This window comes from Calonectris borealis, chromosome 8 (genome assembly GCF_964195595.1).
Source record: "Calonectris borealis chromosome 8, bCalBor7.hap1.2, whole genome shotgun sequence".
NCBI lineage: Eukaryota > Metazoa > Chordata > Aves > Procellariiformes > Procellariidae > Calonectris > Calonectris borealis.
Window position 1 is genome coordinate 22840711 of NC_134319.1, and position 20210 is coordinate 22860920.

The following is a 20210-nucleotide window of genomic DNA, read 5'->3' on the forward strand; positions in this document are numbered from 1 at the left end:
TTCTTCTGTTTTATTATGAATTATCGTGTAAAGCCCCTTCTTAACTCCTAAGCTTTTTTTGATTATCACTCTTTTTAATAAGGTCATCCATTCAATTAACTAAAAAATTGGAGGCAAATTATTCAGTGTTATTCTTTTTGATAGCAGAACCTCCCTTTTAATTAATTTTTCTTTTAAATTAGTGTCTTAATAGTATCATGAAAGGAATCAAAAAATTGGCTGGTTGTGACATCTTAAAAAAAAAAAAGACATATTAATGTTCATAACCTAAAAGAAGAAGTAGTCATTTCCATATAGTAGTTCGATGTCTGGCAATACTCAGCCCTGCCTACTCCCATTGGCTGATGTGATTGAAAGAAAGTAGAAGAACAAATGGACATTAAGATTGAATCCATATACAGTGGCAAAACAGGTGCACATTATTGTTATTCCTAGTGAGAATTACTTATCTACTGCCTAGTAAATTCTGGCAGAGAGTTTACTCCAAGCATTTTAATAGGTGTCCATGCTGAAGTACAAGCAGACAGTACTTAGACAAATTTCATTTACACCTGTACGAGTTAGTTCAGATACAAACAGAAATCTTCAGAGTTGTTCAGTGGAGTTGTTCAAGACTTGCTCTAGCACAACTGGTTCCTTGTTTTGGTTCTCTCTTTCTTAATCTAACTCATCATACAACTACTGTTCCAATATCCAGACAACAAAGATTATTGACTGCATTTTTATCTGATGCTTAGTTATATCCTGGGAGCAAAGGTCTTTGTGATGAATAAGCACATAGTAAAATGTTTAACTATGATGCTGTTATGTTTTTTATATGCTGAAATAATATTGCTGACTTAGAATCTGAGTAATATTTGAACTGTCAATAAAGCCAGGAAAGAGTGATACTGTGCTCCACATTACTGAAAAAAACCAAGAAAGGCTTTCTATTTCATCCTCACTTTGAAAAGTTTGCATTTTGCATTCCTGGGCCCATAAAAGCTTTATCTTCTCCCTGATCAGCAATTGAGACATTGCAAGGCTAAAGCCATGTTGACGCTGTTCAGAAGTAGTCATGCTGCATGCAAGAAATAACCCTAAAAAGGATGATAGAAATAGATTTGCTAGTGGTAAACAGCTCAAAATAGGTGAGGAGACATTAAAATAAAAATAAAAAAAAATCAAACAAGCAAATATAGTTGCTCAATAGTATGTGTTAATGTAAAAAAAGATGAGGTAACCCATTGTGATTTATTGAAAAAAATATACTAAAAACCATTCTAAAAGCAGGTTTCCCATGCTTTCTAGATCGTAAATCTAAGCTTTATATGGTCATCTTATATCACATAGATTAAAATTTCAAGGTGGTCTTTCTTAAAATTTAGAGAGAGGTGAAAAAGGTAGAGTGCAGAGTACATGAAAAAAAGCTTTAGTTGTAAAAGTTGCTCAGTTATGGCCATGGACAGTAATAATTATATGAGAACACTTTGCAACATATCAGCAAGGACTGACCATGTGCCAACTGCTGACCAAATAGTTGCCAAATGAACTGAAACTCTTCTTCAGCTTTCATAGTGAGGTTTCAGCTAGTGAGATCTACAAGAGGTTGATTTTATTCCATGTAGGAGGAGAGAGCTGAATGCTCTATTTCCTCTTCTGCTGTTAACAAAAAATAAAATAGCTAAAGAGTTCTAGTAACATTTACGGTCAGTACAGAGATGGACCTCCTCTGATATCCCTGGGATCATTCCAGATCTATAGAGGCTTTCCTGAATGATCAGTTTATTTATCTTACAGTGCTTTCCCCCATGTAATGGCATCTGAATAATTTCAGTAAAAAAGGGCTGTGTAACAGACCTTTAAAGCACTGTGAGAACAACCTATGAAATATCTTTGTATGACCTTTTGAGGTATTCAGGAGAGTTCAGTGTCTTACTGCAACTGAGATCAATTTTTAGGAGCACAGAAATATTGTGGAGATTATGCTAATCAGTAGTCATTGATACACACATATATATACACATATATATTAAGCTCCTTTATACATGAGTCCTGTATTTTGTCCTAGCTGGGTATTAATCACTTAATAAGGCACAAGAAAATCTGGTTTTTTTGAACTGTCCAGTCTCCACAGGAATTAAACACACTCTTTTTCTGCTTAGATTTAATGAGCAAGTCTAAAATGAGTATGCAGACTAGACAAACAGTGGTTTAGGAAAGTCTGAAAATGTACAGCAGCTCTCGGCATCTGAGCCTGAAAGACAGATCTCTAGTGCTGAAACCAAGGCTTTTTGGCAAGAGTGAGTCTTCTGCTTTAAAAATAGCTATAAATATATACACAGTAGCCACCAGAGCCACAAGGCTGAATTTGCCTCTATGGTCAGGAGGTATGACTGATGGTGTGTGTTATGTCTCTCATTCTGAGTGCTGAGGAAAATAGGAATTTAAACCAATACTGGATGTAATTTCAGCCACTGTAGACCATCAGAAGTCAGTAGAGATCGCAGTAGTTGGTGTTTGCTCTAGTAAGAGCTCTACATACAGAATTAATGGTATCAGGGGGATGTAAAAGCTTTCTTCATGTTCATACATATGCATCTGATTGGGGCTCTTCATCACTTTGGCAAAGCCAAAGATCTGGGACAAAACCACCTGGAACCTAGAAAGCCATTGGAAGATGTACACAAAAAATACAAAATCTAGCCTACAGCACTAGAAAGATAATACTCTATCACCACAAATCTCTCTGATGCACAAGCTTTTCAGTATCCACTACAGTATCTATTAACAAGAGAGGGGATGTCTAATTCTCTACTTAAAAGCACCTCAGAGAGAAGTTACTTAAATTGGTGTGAAGATGATCCAAAACCATTTTAATAACTGAAGGTTTTATATTCACTTTGTACCAGTGTAAATAACCATGAAGGTCACTGCTTTATGAACTGGGCTTGCTATGTCCTTAGGGTAAGGCAAAAATAAACCCACTGCTGCAAGAGAAAACACACTGCAGTGAAGGAGGTAGAAGATGTTGCAGTGAAATAAGGAACATAGAAAAAGGGAAAGGAATTAAATGCAGTCAGATTTACCTTTTCACCTTTGGATCCCTTGAGACCACGGACACCATCAGCTCCCTAAAGAAAGTATATAAAGAATTACCCACATGCATATATTCAAAAAGGGATGGGGGGGGGAATCCAGTAGTTAAATCTTACCTTTACACCACGAGGACCTGGATAGCCAATGGGACCCTGAGGACCTGGAGGCCCCTAAAACATATTGGAGTAAAGAACCTTTGTACAGTATGTGGTTAGCAAGCAGTTCTCTTCCGAGTGTAACTCTTATTCTTTCATTATAATGCAGCAGTCTTGTGTGAGACATCAAAATAACACTGCGTTGCCTGCCACTAAGAAAAGTCATGGCATCACAAAGCACCCTTCAATGTTGCTATAAAACTATTAATAAAATTATGAACTTGGTTGTACTTGTATATTTGGGAAACATCTATCCACAATATAAATTATCTGAAACAATGGTAATTGGAAAAATGTAACAAACAACCAACCAAACAAACAAAAAGACACCAATTAGAAACCAGTGGTGTCTTACTGGAGAAAATTTATATGGTAATTATGATGATGACACAAGGCAAAAGTAGACATCAAAATAACGATAACAATAAAAATCATGGTCTTTAAAAAAAAAGAGATTCCAAACCTGAAAGCTAAAAGGCTCATGATGCTATCAATACTGACCGGTGTGTGGATGCTGTTATTTAGTGTTTGCTGAGCATTTTAAAGATGCTTAACTTTGATACTATGCAGTCCGCTGGCGGTGTCTAAAGAAACTGAGTTCTGTAAACAGTGGAAGCAAGGAAGCCTGGAAACATACACATCTGTGTCTGCTTTGTTGATTCTCCAACGTCTGAGATGGACAGGTAACAAAGTCTTTCCCTCATGGGGCCATTGATAAGGTCTTTTTCCCCTTTCCAACTGTGTCTTTTCACAAAATCTTTAGACTGTTAACATCTCTGAGAAATAAAATTTTCTATCAATTTTGGCTGAAATTGATCAGTAAATTCAAAAGGCATAAGGAACAACAGACAGGTGGTCATGTACCTGTACTTTCACAACATAAATGCTCTGTGTAAGCTGTATTTTCTTAAGAAATCAGGATAAAATCTACAAGCCTCTAACAGATAACAACATTTTGGATAAATAGTAATATTTATTTTCCTGCTTGACCAACCTGATCTCCTTCTATGACCAGGTGACCCGCCTAGTGGATGAGGGAAAGGCTGTGGATGTGGTCTACTTGGACTTCAGTAAAGCCTTTGACACTGTCTCCCACAGCATTCTCCTGGAGAAGCTGGCGGCTCACGGCCTAGACAGGTGCAGTCTTCGCTGGGTAAAAAACTGGCTGGACGGCTGGGGCCAAAGAGTTGTGGTGAACAGAGTTAAATCCAGTTGGCGGCTGGTCACGAGCGGTGTTCCCCAGGGCTCAGTACTGGGGCCGGTCCTGTTCAATATCTTTATCAATGATCTGGACGAGGGCATCGAGTGCTCCCTCAGTAAGTTTGCAGACGACACCAAGCTGGGCAGGAGTGTTGATCTGCTCGAGGGTAGGAAGGCTCTGCAGAGGGACCTGGACAGGCTGGATCGATGGGCTGAGGTCAACTGTATGAGGTTCAACAAGGCCAAGTGCTGGGTCCTGCACTTCGGCCACAACAACCCCAGGAAACGCTACAAGCTTGGGGAGGAGTGGCTGGAAAGCTGCCCAGAGGAAAAGGGCCTGGGGGTGCTGATTGACAGCCGGCTGAACATGAGCCGGCAGTGTGCCCAGGTGGCCAAGAAGGCCAATGGCATCCTGGCCTGTATCAGGAATAGTGTGGCCAGCAGGAGCAGGGAGGTGATCGTGCCCCTGTACTCGGCACTGGTGAGGCCGCACCTCGAATACTGTGTTCAGTTTTGGGCCCCTCACTACGAGAAGGACATGGAGGTGCTGGAGCGTGTCCAGAGGAGGGCAACGAAGCTGGTGAAGGGCCTGGAGCACAAGTCTTATGAGGAGGGGCTGAGGGAACTGGGGTTGTTTAGCCTGGAGAAGAGGAGGCTGAGGGGAGACCTCATCGCGCTCTACAACTACCTGAAAGGAGGTTGTAGTGAGGTGGGTGTTGGTCTCTTCTCCCAAGTAACTAGTGATAGGACGAGAGGAAATGGCCTCAAGTTGCGCCAAGGGAGGTTTAGATTGGATATTAGGAGAAATTTCTTTACTGACAGAGTGGTCAGGCCTTGGAACAGGCTGCCCAGGGAAGTGGTGGAGTCACCATCCCTGGAAGTATTTAAAAGACGTGTAGATGAGGCGCTTAGGGACATGGTGTAGTGGGCATGGTGTGTTGGGTTGATGGTTGGACACGATGATCTTAGAGGTCTTTTCCAACCTTAATGATTCTATGATTCTATGATTCTATATGCTGGTGTCAGTGGAATTGTACTTTCTGAAATGTCCTATTCATTCATTCATCCTATTTGTCCAGAATACAACCTTTTAGTATTGCCACTGAAATCAATACTGCGACTGAAACTGATATCAGGTGCTGTAAAGGGTGCTATTCTGGACAAATAAGGGTCAATATTGAGCAAGCAGAGTGCTTTAAAGAGCCCCAAGACCCTTCAGTGCTTCATAAAGAAATAAAGAAATTACTTTTCACTGTCACTGACTTGAAGGTGACCTAAAAATACAATGTGTATGCATGCATTTCTAAATCTTCAAAAACCAAGGTTATAAAGAACCCTAGTGGGTACCCTATACAATGGAATTGTAAACTCAAACTATTTGCAAGTTATTTATATGAAATGCATGCAACTTTTATTGATTGCCATTCTGTCAACTCCACAATCAATTTTACTTTAAAAGAGTAACCTCTATATTATTTAGAAGCTCTATAATACGTAGAATATAATAAATATGTTTGTCTGCACACAAATGCTTCGAATGTGTCATGGGTTTTCTGTTATCTTCCTAAACAGTTCTTGGAGCAACAAATGTGTCATAAAGCTGAAAAACTGCCAAAGGTTTTCTTGAAAGCTATGTAAATAAATGGAAAAGTTTTAAAACTCACCAATGCACCTTTATCTCCAGACTGACCCTCTTTGCCAGGATGACCCTGATTTAAGAGAAATGTATCTGATTCGGAAAATACTCATTTTTCGGTAGGGAAATTTTATTATAAAAACACACTTATTTAAACACTTGAATTTCAGGTCACTAATCACCCTTCTTCTGTATTAGAACACACACACAGAAAATTTTGAGGAAAGATTTTCCTTTCAATACTGATTTAATTTCATAACAAGGAAAAGCTGGACAATAGTTATGTTAATGTTTTTAGGAATATCCTGATCACCCCTTCTATTTCAGCAGTAAGAGGTTTTTAATGCAAGACATTCCCAAATTTGATTTTGAAACAAGTAGGGTGATTAATATTACAGCATGAAGACATTCCTAAAATTATTTAAAAGATTATGGAATTTGTTGCAAAGCCAATAGAAGGCTGATCTAGTTTTAACATTCTATATCTTTGTTTTAAACTGTGACTTGCTTTTAAACCTTGACTTGCTTTTAAACCAAAATATGTTTATGTCTTAGTCTTTGTTCTATATCACTGACGTTAATACTGCAGAGCTCAAAACATTAACCAATCCATTGTTTTTTTTTCTTACAAAATTTACACTAAAATGCTGCAAAATTTAAAGGCAATTTAATGAAACTAAAGGTTAATAGAAGATTATTGTTTATGAGAATGAGTCAGGAATCTTTTTTCTATTGATGTTCGTCAGTCTTATTAGAGGAGCATAGTAAATCTCCAGTTTTACCAAGCACATGGTCCCACCTAACTTGTAGCCAGTTACTAAAACCATTCATGTTCTGGTGTCATTGACATCCCAAAATGTTTTCGGTGTGTCAAATATGATATGACTTTGATGTGGCTGTTAATCTTTTATGACAAATTCCTGGTGCTTATATTCAATTTTCTGGCCTTGGAAAACAGTTTAAAATATGTTCTTTATTAAAAGAATTATTAAAACAAAAAGTGTTTGATACTTGCTTACCAGTGATTGTTAATTTTCCTTTAAAGAGTTTGTCTTACTAACATTGAATATTTCTTATTTGTTTTTTAAAACGTACGTATGTCAGTTGTTTAATCCTAATCTCCTAGAATATGCTTTCTTCTGTACAAAATTTTAAATCTCCATCCAGTATCAGAGGTCTCTATAACATTAAATGACTTTAAAAATGCTGCTATTAAAGAGCATATTTGTATCCCTTCAGATTTCCATTAACTCCAGTATAATATATCACTTTTAACAATGTCTCGCCTTCAAAATAGAAGGACGTTTCCTCACATAGAAGTGAAATGAAATAGCATAGCAAGAATTTTCCTGGTCTCTTGAAAAAATGCTCTTGAGCTTTCACCTGATCTTAACACAGATATCACAGGAGCAGTTACAAAGCTCATTGCAGTCAGGAAGGTACTGTTCATTGCCTTCAATCACTAGTGTAATTCTATGGTTGTAAAGAGGTCATGTCAATTAGAATGGACTTAGTTTCACCTGCCTCTCCTGCCCGTCCTCTTAACAAACCTACTTGTGCATGAGGGAGATAATTTTGGGTAGGTGTACTGGGTCTGGCTGGGATGGAGTTAATTTTCTTCAAAGCAGCCCATATGGTGCTGTGTTTTGGATTTGTGACTAAAACTGTGTTGACAACACACCAGTGTTTTGGCTATTGCTGAACAGTGTTTGTACAGCGTGGAGGTTTTCTTTTTGTCCCATTCTAACCCCTCAGTGAGAAGGCTAGGGGTAGGCAAGAAGCTGGGAGGGGACACAGCTGGGACCCACCACAGTAGGGATGTATATCAGGTACAGACTTGTGCTAACACCCGATTATCTCTGACAGCATTTCCCCTCTGCTTTTAAGGTTTAACAAGGTGCAAATTTTAAAATAATGCTTATGTTTGGAAATTAATATCGTTCCCAGCATGCAGAAAAGAATAAGGGGGAAAGTTCAAATGTTTAGACAATGATTCAAGATATAGACTTCCATCTGGACTATCATTGCGTATTTAACATTCTCCATGAAAATGGTACTTTGGCGGGTAAAAGAGATATTGTGAGAGCCCTGGGTATTTGTAGTATAAGCATCTATGCAGTGAAACCCCTACAGTCAGTTCTGTTGTTCTTATCCTAGCAAAACCCTGCTGAAAGTCAGGTTTAAGAAACGCAGATTTAACCTAAAAGAAAAATTGTAAGGGAAAATGTCATGGGGAGGAGAGAGATAGTCTCAGAAGTCACACTGACTGTTTAATGGCTCTTGGTGGTATAAAAGATGATGTTTTTGATGCAGGAAAACTAATGTATACGAATGTCATTATGAACAATGATTACATTTAAGTTTAATGCCTGAACTGTAAGCAATGCTACTCAGGTGCTTACACTCTCTGTTCACGTGAGTGAATGCATCCTCAGAGTTAAGCTGAATTCCTTAGTGATCACAAGATTCTAAAGTTTACCTTAGGTCTGTCCCAGTGTAGACAATGAAAGAAGAAGCCCAAACACGTAATATGCACCTCAGGTCAGGAAGCAGAGAAAGATCTAGTTTACTCTATGTTTCCTCAGAAAACAAGTGGTGAGCATTTTTACAGATGATTTGCTTTGCCATACTGCCATAGTAGGACTACAGTGAAACAGTATCTGGCCCTTTGTGTGTCAGTTAGGTTATTTACACATCCCTGCAGATGTTTCAGATGCATTTCATCATCTGGGACCACATTTTAAAAGCTCACAGCTATTTTTAGCAGCTGCTTCAAAAATGTAATTCTCTTAGTTTTAACAGCTCAAATGATACAGGGGGTTTAGATGGATTTTATAATGCTGTTATAGGACTACCAGTGCTTTTACTCTCCATTTTCTTTTTGCAACACAGGTACCCAGAAATATTTATTACTTGGTAAAAGTATTTAAACATTCAAGGCATGAAATATTTGGTTACTTACAGGAGGCCCATCAGAACCAGGAAGGCCAGGAAGGCCAGGCTTGCCTTGAGGTCCCTAAATGCAGTAACAGAGACACATCTTAAGAACAACAGTGAACATTCCATCATTTGCTAGGATGATGGAGGATCATTCTTGCTGAGGACTGGTATGTCCTAAACCAGCTAAAAACCACCTTAAATCTTTTTAGTCTTTTAATCTCTGTTAAAACAACTGGTAAACCCACCCCAGGTGTAGAGTAGCTATAAGAAAAATAATAATAATTAAAAAAAAAAAAACAGGAAAGAAAAAGGAAGAAAAACCCATCCATATCAATACATTTAACTCCAAGAGCTAAGGATATAAAATGTAGTTATACCTAAATCCGTTGATATGGATATCAGGGATAAATCAAAAATATGACAAAACTAAACCCAGAAAGATACTATCATACAATATATAAGCGCAAGGCCAGTTCTTACAATCTTTAGCCAATACAAATCACCCATATTTTTCAATGAGGCGCTGTCTGAGAACAGGCTTCAGGAATTACCCTATGAACATGCACACACACAACAAAAGGTGGGGAAGAATTCTCCAGTGTACAAAATTAACTATTATTTAGAATTTCAGGAATAAAAGGATTCACCATATGAAAGATACCAACAAGATGAAGAGGCAAAGACTACAGGTTACAGAATCCCAGTGCTCATAGCTGAAAGGCGTGGTACATATTTGTGAAAGCCTCTGGAATGTGTATATTGTGGACATAGCCCAATTTGCTAGAGTAATATTTCTTAAACACACAGGCAGGTTAAAAGCATGTATATTGTTTCCTAAAATCTCCTTAAATTTCTTCTAAAGTATATACTAAAGAGTGAAGGGGAGCAAAATCAAAGAAGAATCAACAGCGCGGGAATTCAGCAAAAAGGGGAGAAAAGTAAAATTAGCGTAAAATTCAATAGTGCCATTTTTGAAATTAACAGAAGACGTGTTTCAAACCACAAGAACATGTACAAACAGATAGATCAGGAAAAAACACCAAGTGACACTACAGTATGCCAATTACACTGCAGAGTTATGTCAAAATATAATCCTTGAAAAAAGAAAACAGAATCAGACTTGAGTAGCTAAAACTTTGTGGTAAAAAAGAGATTAATAAAAATAATTTTCACAGCTTGCAGTGAAATTAATTAACATACAAGTACACACTGTTTAATGTTGTGGATGGGATTCAGAAGCCAATAACGGAAAATTAATCCAAAATAAAAGGAGGAAATTATGCTTGTGAAAAAGTGGGTGAGAGGAAAGCCAGGCCTCAGTTGGTTATTCATTTACTTGATGATTTCAGGAAGATCCGCTAATTTTTAGATCTTAGGTTACTATTCTTTAAAACATAGCAAAGCCTTTAAGCACCTAAGCAAGGTGTTGCACAGAACTGACTGTGAAATACCAGAATAATGCTGTAACTTACTTTTTCACCAGGAGGTCCAATAGGACCTTGCGGACCAGGAAGCCCCTATTAAAAAGAAACTAGTGTGAGAAACCAGGGAGAACAATATACATACATTCACCCTACTAAAGGTCCCTCATTAATCTGTTTAAACATACTGGCAAATATAAGTGGCCTTTTTTTCCCCCTTACGAGTTAGATCAAGAGTTTTGTGTGAGCCTTTTGCACAAGCCACTATTCTGGCAGTAGGTCTGTAACAAGATCCTATTCAGAACCCTCCTCCAGGTGTGGCCATTCCTGCTGCATTCCAGGAACACTGAATGAGTCATTTTTCTCCTGAATGAAAAATCCCTCTGAAAGCTTACTTGAAAACTCTGCTCCCACTGCCCTTGGCACATTTGCAGTATTATTTATAAAATCCTTGAAGCTTTATCAGTTTTGCACATGAAAAGCTAACCTTTTAGTAATTTCCATTTATTAAACATTTGCTGCACATCATTACATCGTATTTCTTGAGAGTTATTTTACACTTACTTGTGGGCCTGGGATTCCTTGCTGACCAGGAGGTCCTGGTTCCCCTTGAGGACCCTACCATGCAAAAAAATACCAGGGCATTAGGTTTGCATTTCTGCACTACAGATCTTCATTGTCAGGACTAAAAGGAATACAAACTCATCTTTGTTCCTCCCTCTTTAAAGTCTACAACCAACTTTCTATCGAGCGTGATATTTTTTCATGCTAATGAATATCACGGCCTTTTCTTTAATAGACAATAACAGCCCACACATAGGACTTAAGGACTGGAGTCCATGATGCTAAAGGAGCTTGAGAGAAAGCATGGTTAGGCCTTTTGGCTGAAAACTAAGTATAGAAGGCTTCTCTTTTCTACGTAAAATCATAATAAATCTGAATATTTTGACAGAAAAGTTTAATTAAATGGAAGGGATAGCATAGTGGCAGGGACGATAGAATGTGGAAAGGATTCTTAGAATCCACTCCCTTTTTAATTTCCAGCTTACTCACCATGTTTCCTTTTGGGCCTGAAGGTCCATCAACACCTGCAATGCCCTACAACAAACAATATAAACATGAGCAACTTTCAATGGACTTCCATTTTTCTTGTGGAAATTGCCAATACAAACCAGTTCATACGTACAGGTTGTCCAGGGGGACCAGGTGTACCTCTGGGGCCCAGTAATCCCCGTGGACCCTGTAAGAGAAGAAACACTTATTAACACCTGCATGATTTTTCCTGAACAAAGAGAGGCCCAGGAGCAGGACTGGGCAAGGAATGTCATAAGGCATAGGAAGGATGAAGGGAAGGCAGCATGATTGTTGAGGGATAAAGAAAAAAACGAAAAAAGGAAAAAAATCACTGATAAGAGATTCTCCTGAAGGCCACCATATGTCTGAACAGGATGTCAGTGGAAGGGCAAGCTTTGATTTAGCTGCTGTATGGTCATTTCAGAGAACGGTAGGAGATAACTATTTATATTTCCTGGTGCAGAACATTGGCACAGCATCTTCCACTAAAGTTTCAGCTGTGTCTTGGCCTGAAGGTCTGCCCTGAATAGTAGCATACGTTTGTATTCCTGTCTTTAGAAAACATGATGGTCTGTCATACTCTATACTACTATTCTAAATGCAAACCAATGCTTTTATCTGTAATAAAGATCCAATAAATAATTAAAAATACTAATAATTTTATTATGATAAATGCAAGGCATTCTGGAAACCAAAATCAGATTTTTTCTTCTTACCCCTAAAAACTTCCACAAAAGACAAGGGCTATTCTCCTAAATAAGGTGAGTAAGATTTGGTCTATAACATAATCTTTTGGCTTTATACTATGTAAATGAATATTAGTTTTCATAATTTGTGTCATCATTCATGTCACACTGCTAAAGTAGGCAGGACTGAGTCTCCAATCTCTTCATGTATGATATAATCACAAATCACTAACATTCTGACTCTGTAGCGACTTCTTCCTACTTTGCGAGTAGGCAGCAGTATATCATACATTTAGGGTAAAATTCCCCTTTCTGAAGCGTGATTTCTTGCCTGCAATGCAGAACTCTGCTCTGCAGTGACAGCACCTGCAGAATCCCTACTGACAGCAGTGGAAATTCTGTATGTGAAACAAGTGTAAAAATATACAATTGAAGCACAGAAGTGTGAAAAAGAGGAGAAGCCAGGCCTTATTTTCTAATAAATAGATGTTTGGAAAATATTTTCAGAGCTACAGGGGCTTGGTTATATTCTCATGTATCAAGGATTTCAGTGACTGATTTTACACAATAGGATAGGAAATAGCCTTTGTGATTCTGGAAGTTGTGTATACTTGGCTGGATATATCCCTGACTTAATTCTAAACCTGCAAGTAGTGTTTCACCCCTAAAAAAACTGTTCATTTGTTTGCTTTTCAGCCAGAATCAGTACTCTATATACACATACATGCAGTAATTTTTATACCTGGAATTCAGAACAGTTCAATAGAAAGGAAAAAAATCTGAGAGTGACTTTTTTTTTGTAACAGAAAGAGAAGAATAAGAAAGCATTGCTTACAGCTTCACCTGGGAGACCTCTTGGTCCCACTTCCCCATCTTCTCCCTGTTTTTGTATAGAGGGAATAGAATTTTTAGAAAAAAAGAACATGTATTATGACCATATTCCCATTACATGAGGATTCACTCTAGATTTTACTGTGTAAATAGTAACTTACTCTTGATCCATCTTCACCAGGTAAGCCAGGAGGTCCCTGTGGGCCACGGTCTCCCTGTAGAATAAGGAAAGTCATTAAAATAATACATCTGTTGCTGGAAACAATAATGGATGAGAAGGGAAATGAAAACAAATGTGTTAGCTGAAGTCTGATGTGTCAAAACATGTCTTGACCCAATGATACTAATCTGTAGGTTATAGTAATCAGTAAAGTCTTTTATTACGTTAGTATAAAAACAAATGAACATTATTGAAACAATGAACTATTTGTCTTTGTTAAATTTCACTCTCTAACTATTCTTGGCCCCAGAACATACACAAACTACTGCTACAAAAGGCAGTGTTACCCACGTTTTTCTTTGTCTCATCGGCACCTTCCCTCTCCCCCTACACAATGTATTACTGCCAGTAAAATAAGACATGTGTACATGGGTCAGAAGTTAATAAACCAATTGCTGGGCCCTGGGATATGCACGGTAAAGTGCACTGACCACCTTTCAGAACCACACACCCTGGCACCAGTCCTTGAGAGCCTTGGGACTGATTTGTCTGAGGCTTTGGAAGGCAGCCAGACTTCCACATTTCTCCTCAGGGAGAGGCTGGGACTTTTCAAGCCTATACATGCAGAGCCTCAGTAGATTCTGGACCATATTTTTAGGATTTATTTTTCTTTCCCCATTTCTAAAGAGAACTAGTGTGCTGCATAGCTCAAACACTACTGACTGACCCCTTTCTGGGCAGCGGGTTTTTAAACTGTGACTTCCTTCTGGCATTGGACAACAACCAAGTATTCATGCAGTTTTCTGTAATTTTATCAGTGTCTCCAAGGAGCCTGACCACTGCTGCGGATCCTAGCAGAGATAAATGGAGTCACTCCTTAGTGGCTCCATTCTTTACTCTTTCAAACTTTCCTAGGGAATTTTAGGTAACTTGCTCTCTTACTCCAGAGCTATCTAATATTAGGGATGTCAGGATTTTATTCTACTGCTTGTCTGTCCTCTTCGAGTAGGCATGGGAGAGAATGAAATTCTATGAACGGCACTTCCATACTTGTAAGATGAATTAATACAGCAATTTCTATATTTTGCTAAGTTTTGGAACTACTCAATGTGATCCGCTGACAGAGCGGATGTGTTTTTCTACATGCTAAATGACACTCCTGAAAGATGACACGAGACACATGATCTGTGCTCTGGCTTCCAATTAATATCCAGGTGAAGATTGACTTAAGCTTTCAAATATTGAAATAGTTCATACCCTCAAGGGCTACCTTTCTTGTCTTGCGATCACACGGCACTTAGAGTTAGATTAGGAGCTTGCATTCAGTTCCTATCATTATCAGCATTCTCAGTTCTTCAATTCTCTAATTCTTTCCTTCAAATGTTCTGTTAAAGCCTGAATTTCTTTTTCCTTAGACTTTTTCTTCTAGTATATAGTGTCTTACTTTTGTACTGGAGAAGGGTTATGTATCCAGCAAATCTAAACAAGAAAAGTTCAAAGTCATAGATATTGAGGCTAAAAGGAATACTACACCATGTGGTCTGATCTCTCCTACATTGGAAATCAGAGAATCTCATCCAGTAACTCCTGTCTGACAACTTGTGTTTGACAGAGGCATAACTTCAGAGATACATCCTATTTGCAACTCATAGTTCAAATATGACTAATTCTAAAAGTAGTCCTAAAACTTCTACTCCAGAGTTATGGGTTTTCAACATCAATTCTCTTACAGCTGAAACAGAAGTACAACAGAAAAAGTGTTTCTCTTGTCTTTCTTTCTGTGCTCTTTATTGCAAGCCAAAGAGAACTGAATATTTGCATTATATGCTACAGCTCTCTGATCTGGCTTTGAATTGAGCTGCTTTCAGAAAGATCGTAGTTTGTACTTTTACAGAAGATTTCCATAGAAACACGAGAATGCAGTGGTTTTTAAATAGTGGGATGAAAGAAATTATGAAAAGAAGTCATTACTTTTATTACTATTTTGCAAATTTCAACCCAAACCTATTCCTTTATTTTTTTTATTTGTTTAGGGAGTATGAAACAAATAGAATATTTGCAAAAAAAATTAATTTCTTTATGACTTGGAAGGCCACACAGACAGACAATTCTAGTATTCCAGATTGGAAAGCAGACACACATTCCCCGAGTGAACCAATTTCTGCTCAGCCTTCAAAGAGTGAAGTAGTTGCAAGAGCTTAATGTCTAACCCCCTCTGCTGGTCACCTGCTGATCAAGCGGGCTTTCAATTATGTGATGCGCTGATTGCTTTACACTCTTTAAATAAAAGGGAATGATGAAAGAGGATCAAGACATTTCTGTATGACACTAGAAGTTCTTTTCCCATTGCAAACAGAACTCAAAAGAGTATCCTTAGATGCTATTACAAAGAACTACATTATGGGCCAGTAGTCAACACAGTTGAGATTTTCTGGGAAGTGCACCAACTGTGCTAACCCATTGAAGGGTGAGAGCTAAATCATTCCTTGGTCATCAAACTTTAGCACATATGGGAATGGTTCTGTTGACATTCCCACTCACTGTTTCTTTTATGGTGCATTGCATTTACCAGGACAACAGGTAAGGGAGGTACATTCGGTAGAGTATGTTGTTACTAGCATCTACATTAGAGGTATAATTTAAAGCAGAAATCCTCTGCTGTGATTATTTCTACACTTTGTAGGGAAAGATGCAGTCTCATCCTACAGATTGGACAGAAGGAGCAAGTGCATTAGTTGTTTTAAATATTACTTCAAGTTTTCCTAACTTATCTAACCTGACTCCGATCTTTCTTTAAGCTGCAGTTGTTGGAATAAGCCACACTAAACAATTCAGTTTGCAATTCAAATATTCAAATGCATTTTTTGAGCAAGCTTCTCAGCAGGTTAAAATTTGTCGTGCTGCTGATACAAAAACTTCATGCTAATTTCCTTTTCCTACTACTATTTCCTTTAACAATCACTTTAAATCCAACAGGCAAATTCCTTAACTAAGAAAAATTAGAGCAAAACCTAGCTGAAGATGTGATCTGAATTCTGAAAATATATTTAAATCATTTTTATATATATATGAGTTGTTGTCTCTTGATTGATATTACTAAAATGTTTCATGAGGAATACATTACCTGACAACATAGATATTATTCTGTAGTGTGAAAAGCTGACATTCTGTTTTAACTTTCCCCATAGTCCTTAGTGCTATTCTTAATGAACAGTGCATTATTTCTGTGATGGTATGAATTTGTTCTTGTATAAATATATGTTTTTCTTACCCTGTTACCTTTGTCACCAGGGAGGCCAGGAAGACCATCAAATCCTCTGTCACCCTAGGAAAGAAGAAATCACAGCTTTAGTAAATGACTATTACATTCTGTATTACTCTGAATAAATTGTGCCTTCCCTCTAGAAGTTAATTTCTACCCTTGGTTATATGTACACTTTTATTATTGAATTAAACACATGGAGGGGAGCACATAGATCAAACTAATAAAGTTAGCTTCTATGCATTAAAGTAAGAGAAGATGCCACACCAACTTTTTGACTGTGCTGTAATTATGCTATTTATAAAAAGAAGTCTACATTGAAATGAAAAGCTTGATTCTAGCTGCACTTTGTAGTTGCAAAACTGACTTTACTATTATTGATACTCTGTAACTAGAAACTGACTGAGAGGGATAGGAATCATGCCCCCAAAATTAAGTTATTTCAAGGTCAGACTGCTAGCCATTACCATTAATTACCATATTTTAAATGGATGATTCATTCTCAGCTTTTGCATCTGACCCAGCTACCTGAAACCTCAGTATTTTCACTTGAGAGAAGAATTTTGGGTTGGCCTGGAAGAAACTGTGGTACCTACACAAAATCTGTCTAGCCCATTTGAAGACTGAAATAAAGCCTCATTATTATTTACCTTTGCACCAGGTTCTCCTGGCATTCCTCTGGCACCGTCAGCTCCAGGACGTCCCTGCAAAAACCCAAAGGGGCAAACATTTGAAAATGCAGTGGAATCAGTTAATATTTAAATATATTTATATAGAAACTATTTACCCAGAGCAGGATTGATCCATACGCTACCTACCCTTTTGCCAGCTTTGCCACTTGGACCAGGGGCACCTTGAACACCACGAGGACCCTGAATTTAAAGAGTGTAATTCTTAGAATCACATTCATGTCAGCAAAAAGCTAGTTAAACATCTCACCTAAAGAACAAGATAAGATTTTTTTATACACAAAGATGCATTTTTTCCCAGGAGATGGATTCTGGTTTCCAAATTCCCATTAGTTTTAATAGAACGTGGGCATCCAAACTGCCCTTAGCACTACCAATTTTAACACTAGTTTTCAGGAGATAGCACTATACATGGCATAATTGGTCCTTTTAACATAAAAGCTTCTTACACTCTTTTAATGGCTTTGAAGATTTGAGTCCTGTGGTTTGAAAACCCTTCTTCCTCTCATGCGAAAATTATTTTAGTCACATAATAATTATTTGATGAAAACTAAAGAGTACTTATTTCAGATCCCTAACATACACAAACATGAGTTGTGCTGGTAAACAGCTCACATGCTCTTAGCTTTACACAGGACAGTTTTAACTAGAGGGAGACCAAATTATCCCAAACTGAAAAACCTAATTCCAGTTTTCAAATACATGTAACTTTCACTGACAACTGTGTGGTCATATGTTTCTATGGAAGCTTTCTCATCCCCCATCCAAATGCAACTTCTTCAGGTGAAAATAGCAATGGTAAGGACTAGCCATCCAAAAATACTGAGTAGGAGGAAAAAAAATACTAAAAATGTAAGTAAGCAAACTGGAAGACTGACTAGCTGTTCAGAATGATTTTTTGTTTAATTGCTTTATTTTTCTTCTGCAAGTATTCGTGTGGAGTTTTAAGACAGGCACTTAATAATATGTAGCGAATCCATGATATCACTTGAGATCTGGCAAAATCATTGTTCCAGAGACTCCTATCATGATTTCTTTAAGAACGCCCTATTACTTTTATGTTTAAGCTGAAAGATTTCAGCGTGTTTCAGTACTCTAACATCACTGCACAGGAGCTGATATAATAGTAAGCTGAGAAGAAGAGCATGCACTGATTCCTGAAGACTTATTCTTGCTATGTCACGTCTTGAAAATATCCTGTTTAATTACCAACTAAATTCAACCTCTCTCACCTTATGAGATCTGATAAGATCAGAGCCCAAGGTCATACAACTAGAGACTGACATATGATTATTTAACAGAGAAAAGAGCCTGAAGTGACAAAAACAGGCTTCAAGTGATGGCACTCTACGTGTGATTGCTCTTTGTTATATAGTTACTTTCATATTTCAAAATGAACAATCAAGCTATTCCATTTAATTAGGATAGTATTGTAAAAGCTATTTTTCTTCAATTGCACGTGGAGAGCATTTCATTGATTGATTTCTTCTAAGTGATATGAATGCATTTTCTTACAGATAAACAAGCTCAAACATAACAGGCAATATTATTGTACCTGGGGACCTGGTTCACCACTTTCACCCTTAGCACCTGCTGCTCCAGGTCCACCCTTGATGAAAAAAGCAAAACATATTGTTTTAATATACAAAAACCTCTTTAAATTAATGTTACTATCTATTTCTACACATTAATTACAGGGAGAAAAAACAAACAATCTTCTATTCATTAGGAGGTGTGAATTCACCATTTGAATCTGCAGATATACCCTGTTATATCATTGTCTAAACACTGGGCCTAACTGGGCCAAAAATCTTTTTATTACCAAAGAAAACTCCCATCAATTTGAATGGGATCAAATGTAACCCTTTGATGTATATTAATATTTGAGAGCTAAATATGAGCACAGTAAGAACATAAGTCATGCCAACAGAAGTGCATCTGCTGTAGGGAAGGCAACAGAAATGAAAGCCACCTCTTTTCACCTTTATCTATTTCTGTGTTGTACAGAAAATAATGGAGTCTTGGAGTTCAATCCAAAGATCACTATAGTAAATGAAAAATACCCTGCCTAATCTCATCATGAACGTCAGTGATGTTTTAATCAAGGTCTTCGTGCATCTGGCCCTGAAGAAGTGGAAAATCAATATAACTGAATCTCTTTACTATCATTAAATGGTGATACAGATTTTCAGAGTAAATTTTAGTCATAAACAGATCTAAAACAGATCTTCATCCAGGGTAAGATATTGTACATGGAATTTGGGGCAGAAGTAGTCAAAGTAAGTTTGTGTTTTCTTAATAGTGGTCTCACAAAACAAAACAAAACAAAAAATCTTTACATGCTCACGTAGAATACAGGCTCAGGGAAGGAACATACTGGAGTTTACTATTATGGGCAAAAGAATTTTTGTATTTCTGACCTCTGAAACAGGTCGTGACCAAATGTATGTATTTAATATGAAACGAATCTTGCAGACCTTAGAAAACGGGTAATCCTCCTTTATTCAACATAGTGGCCATCCAAAGAAAGAAGTGGTCTCATGGCTTGGCTTAGTGCTGAGTCTAGCATCCTGGAGTGGAAAGATTCCCACTGACCGTGCAGGTATTGAACCAAGTCCTAAGCAAATTGAAAATGAGATCCTGAGCTAGTACTTGCAGTAGAGAGAACAGTGGCTTTGGTAGGTGATGACTGTCTCTGGCTTTGCCTGATGTTGGCTCTGCTTTTCAGTAATACAATTGATTACATTTAATATCTGTAGGCAGAAATTTATTTTGTAGTCTATGTTAATTAAGCATGTGAACTCCAGACTCAGTTGAAGCTAGACTGGGGCTTTGACAGTGTTATGTTTAAGACTTTTAATAACTGGTATGTTTCTAAATGTATCTTACTGGCTACTAATAATTTAACAAAATACAATTCATATTAAGAGTAAAAGCTCCAGCTATTTAATTCTTAAAATAAGCTGGGCACACAAACAATTGACAGACCAAGAATCTGTAGTTGCTTCTGGAACTGTAGGCCAAAAACGTTGCCAGATCAAAGAGTTGGATTTCTAGAGCCTCCTGGTGGCTTAGAAG

General features: G+C 37.6%; 1 protein-coding gene across 2 annotated transcripts in view; it reads right to left on the bottom strand.

The window, feature by feature from the left end:
* Window positions 1-20210, bottom strand: part of COL11A1 (collagen type XI alpha 1 chain) — a 165482-nt gene that overhangs the window by 73518 nt on the left and 71754 nt on the right. For both annotated transcript variants that reach the window (XM_075156450.1, XM_075156448.1), the window contains 14 exons: window positions 18688-18741; window positions 17262-17315; window positions 17094-17147; window positions 16453-16506; window positions 13183-13236; window positions 13026-13070; window positions 11617-11670; window positions 11484-11528; window positions 10995-11048; window positions 10482-10526; window positions 9032-9085; window positions 6098-6142; window positions 3195-3248; window positions 3069-3113 (listed from right to left, as the gene is read on the bottom strand). In XM_075156450.1, coding sequence (XP_075012551.1) covers window positions 3069-3113; window positions 3195-3248; window positions 6098-6142; window positions 9032-9085; window positions 10482-10526; window positions 10995-11048; window positions 11484-11528; window positions 11617-11670; window positions 13026-13070; window positions 13183-13236; window positions 16453-16506; window positions 17094-17147; window positions 17262-17315; window positions 18688-18741 — 711 coding nt within the window. The remainder of the gene's footprint in view (window positions 1-3068; window positions 3114-3194; window positions 3249-6097; window positions 6143-9031; window positions 9086-10481; window positions 10527-10994; window positions 11049-11483; window positions 11529-11616; window positions 11671-13025; window positions 13071-13182; window positions 13237-16452; window positions 16507-17093; window positions 17148-17261; window positions 17316-18687; window positions 18742-20210) is intronic.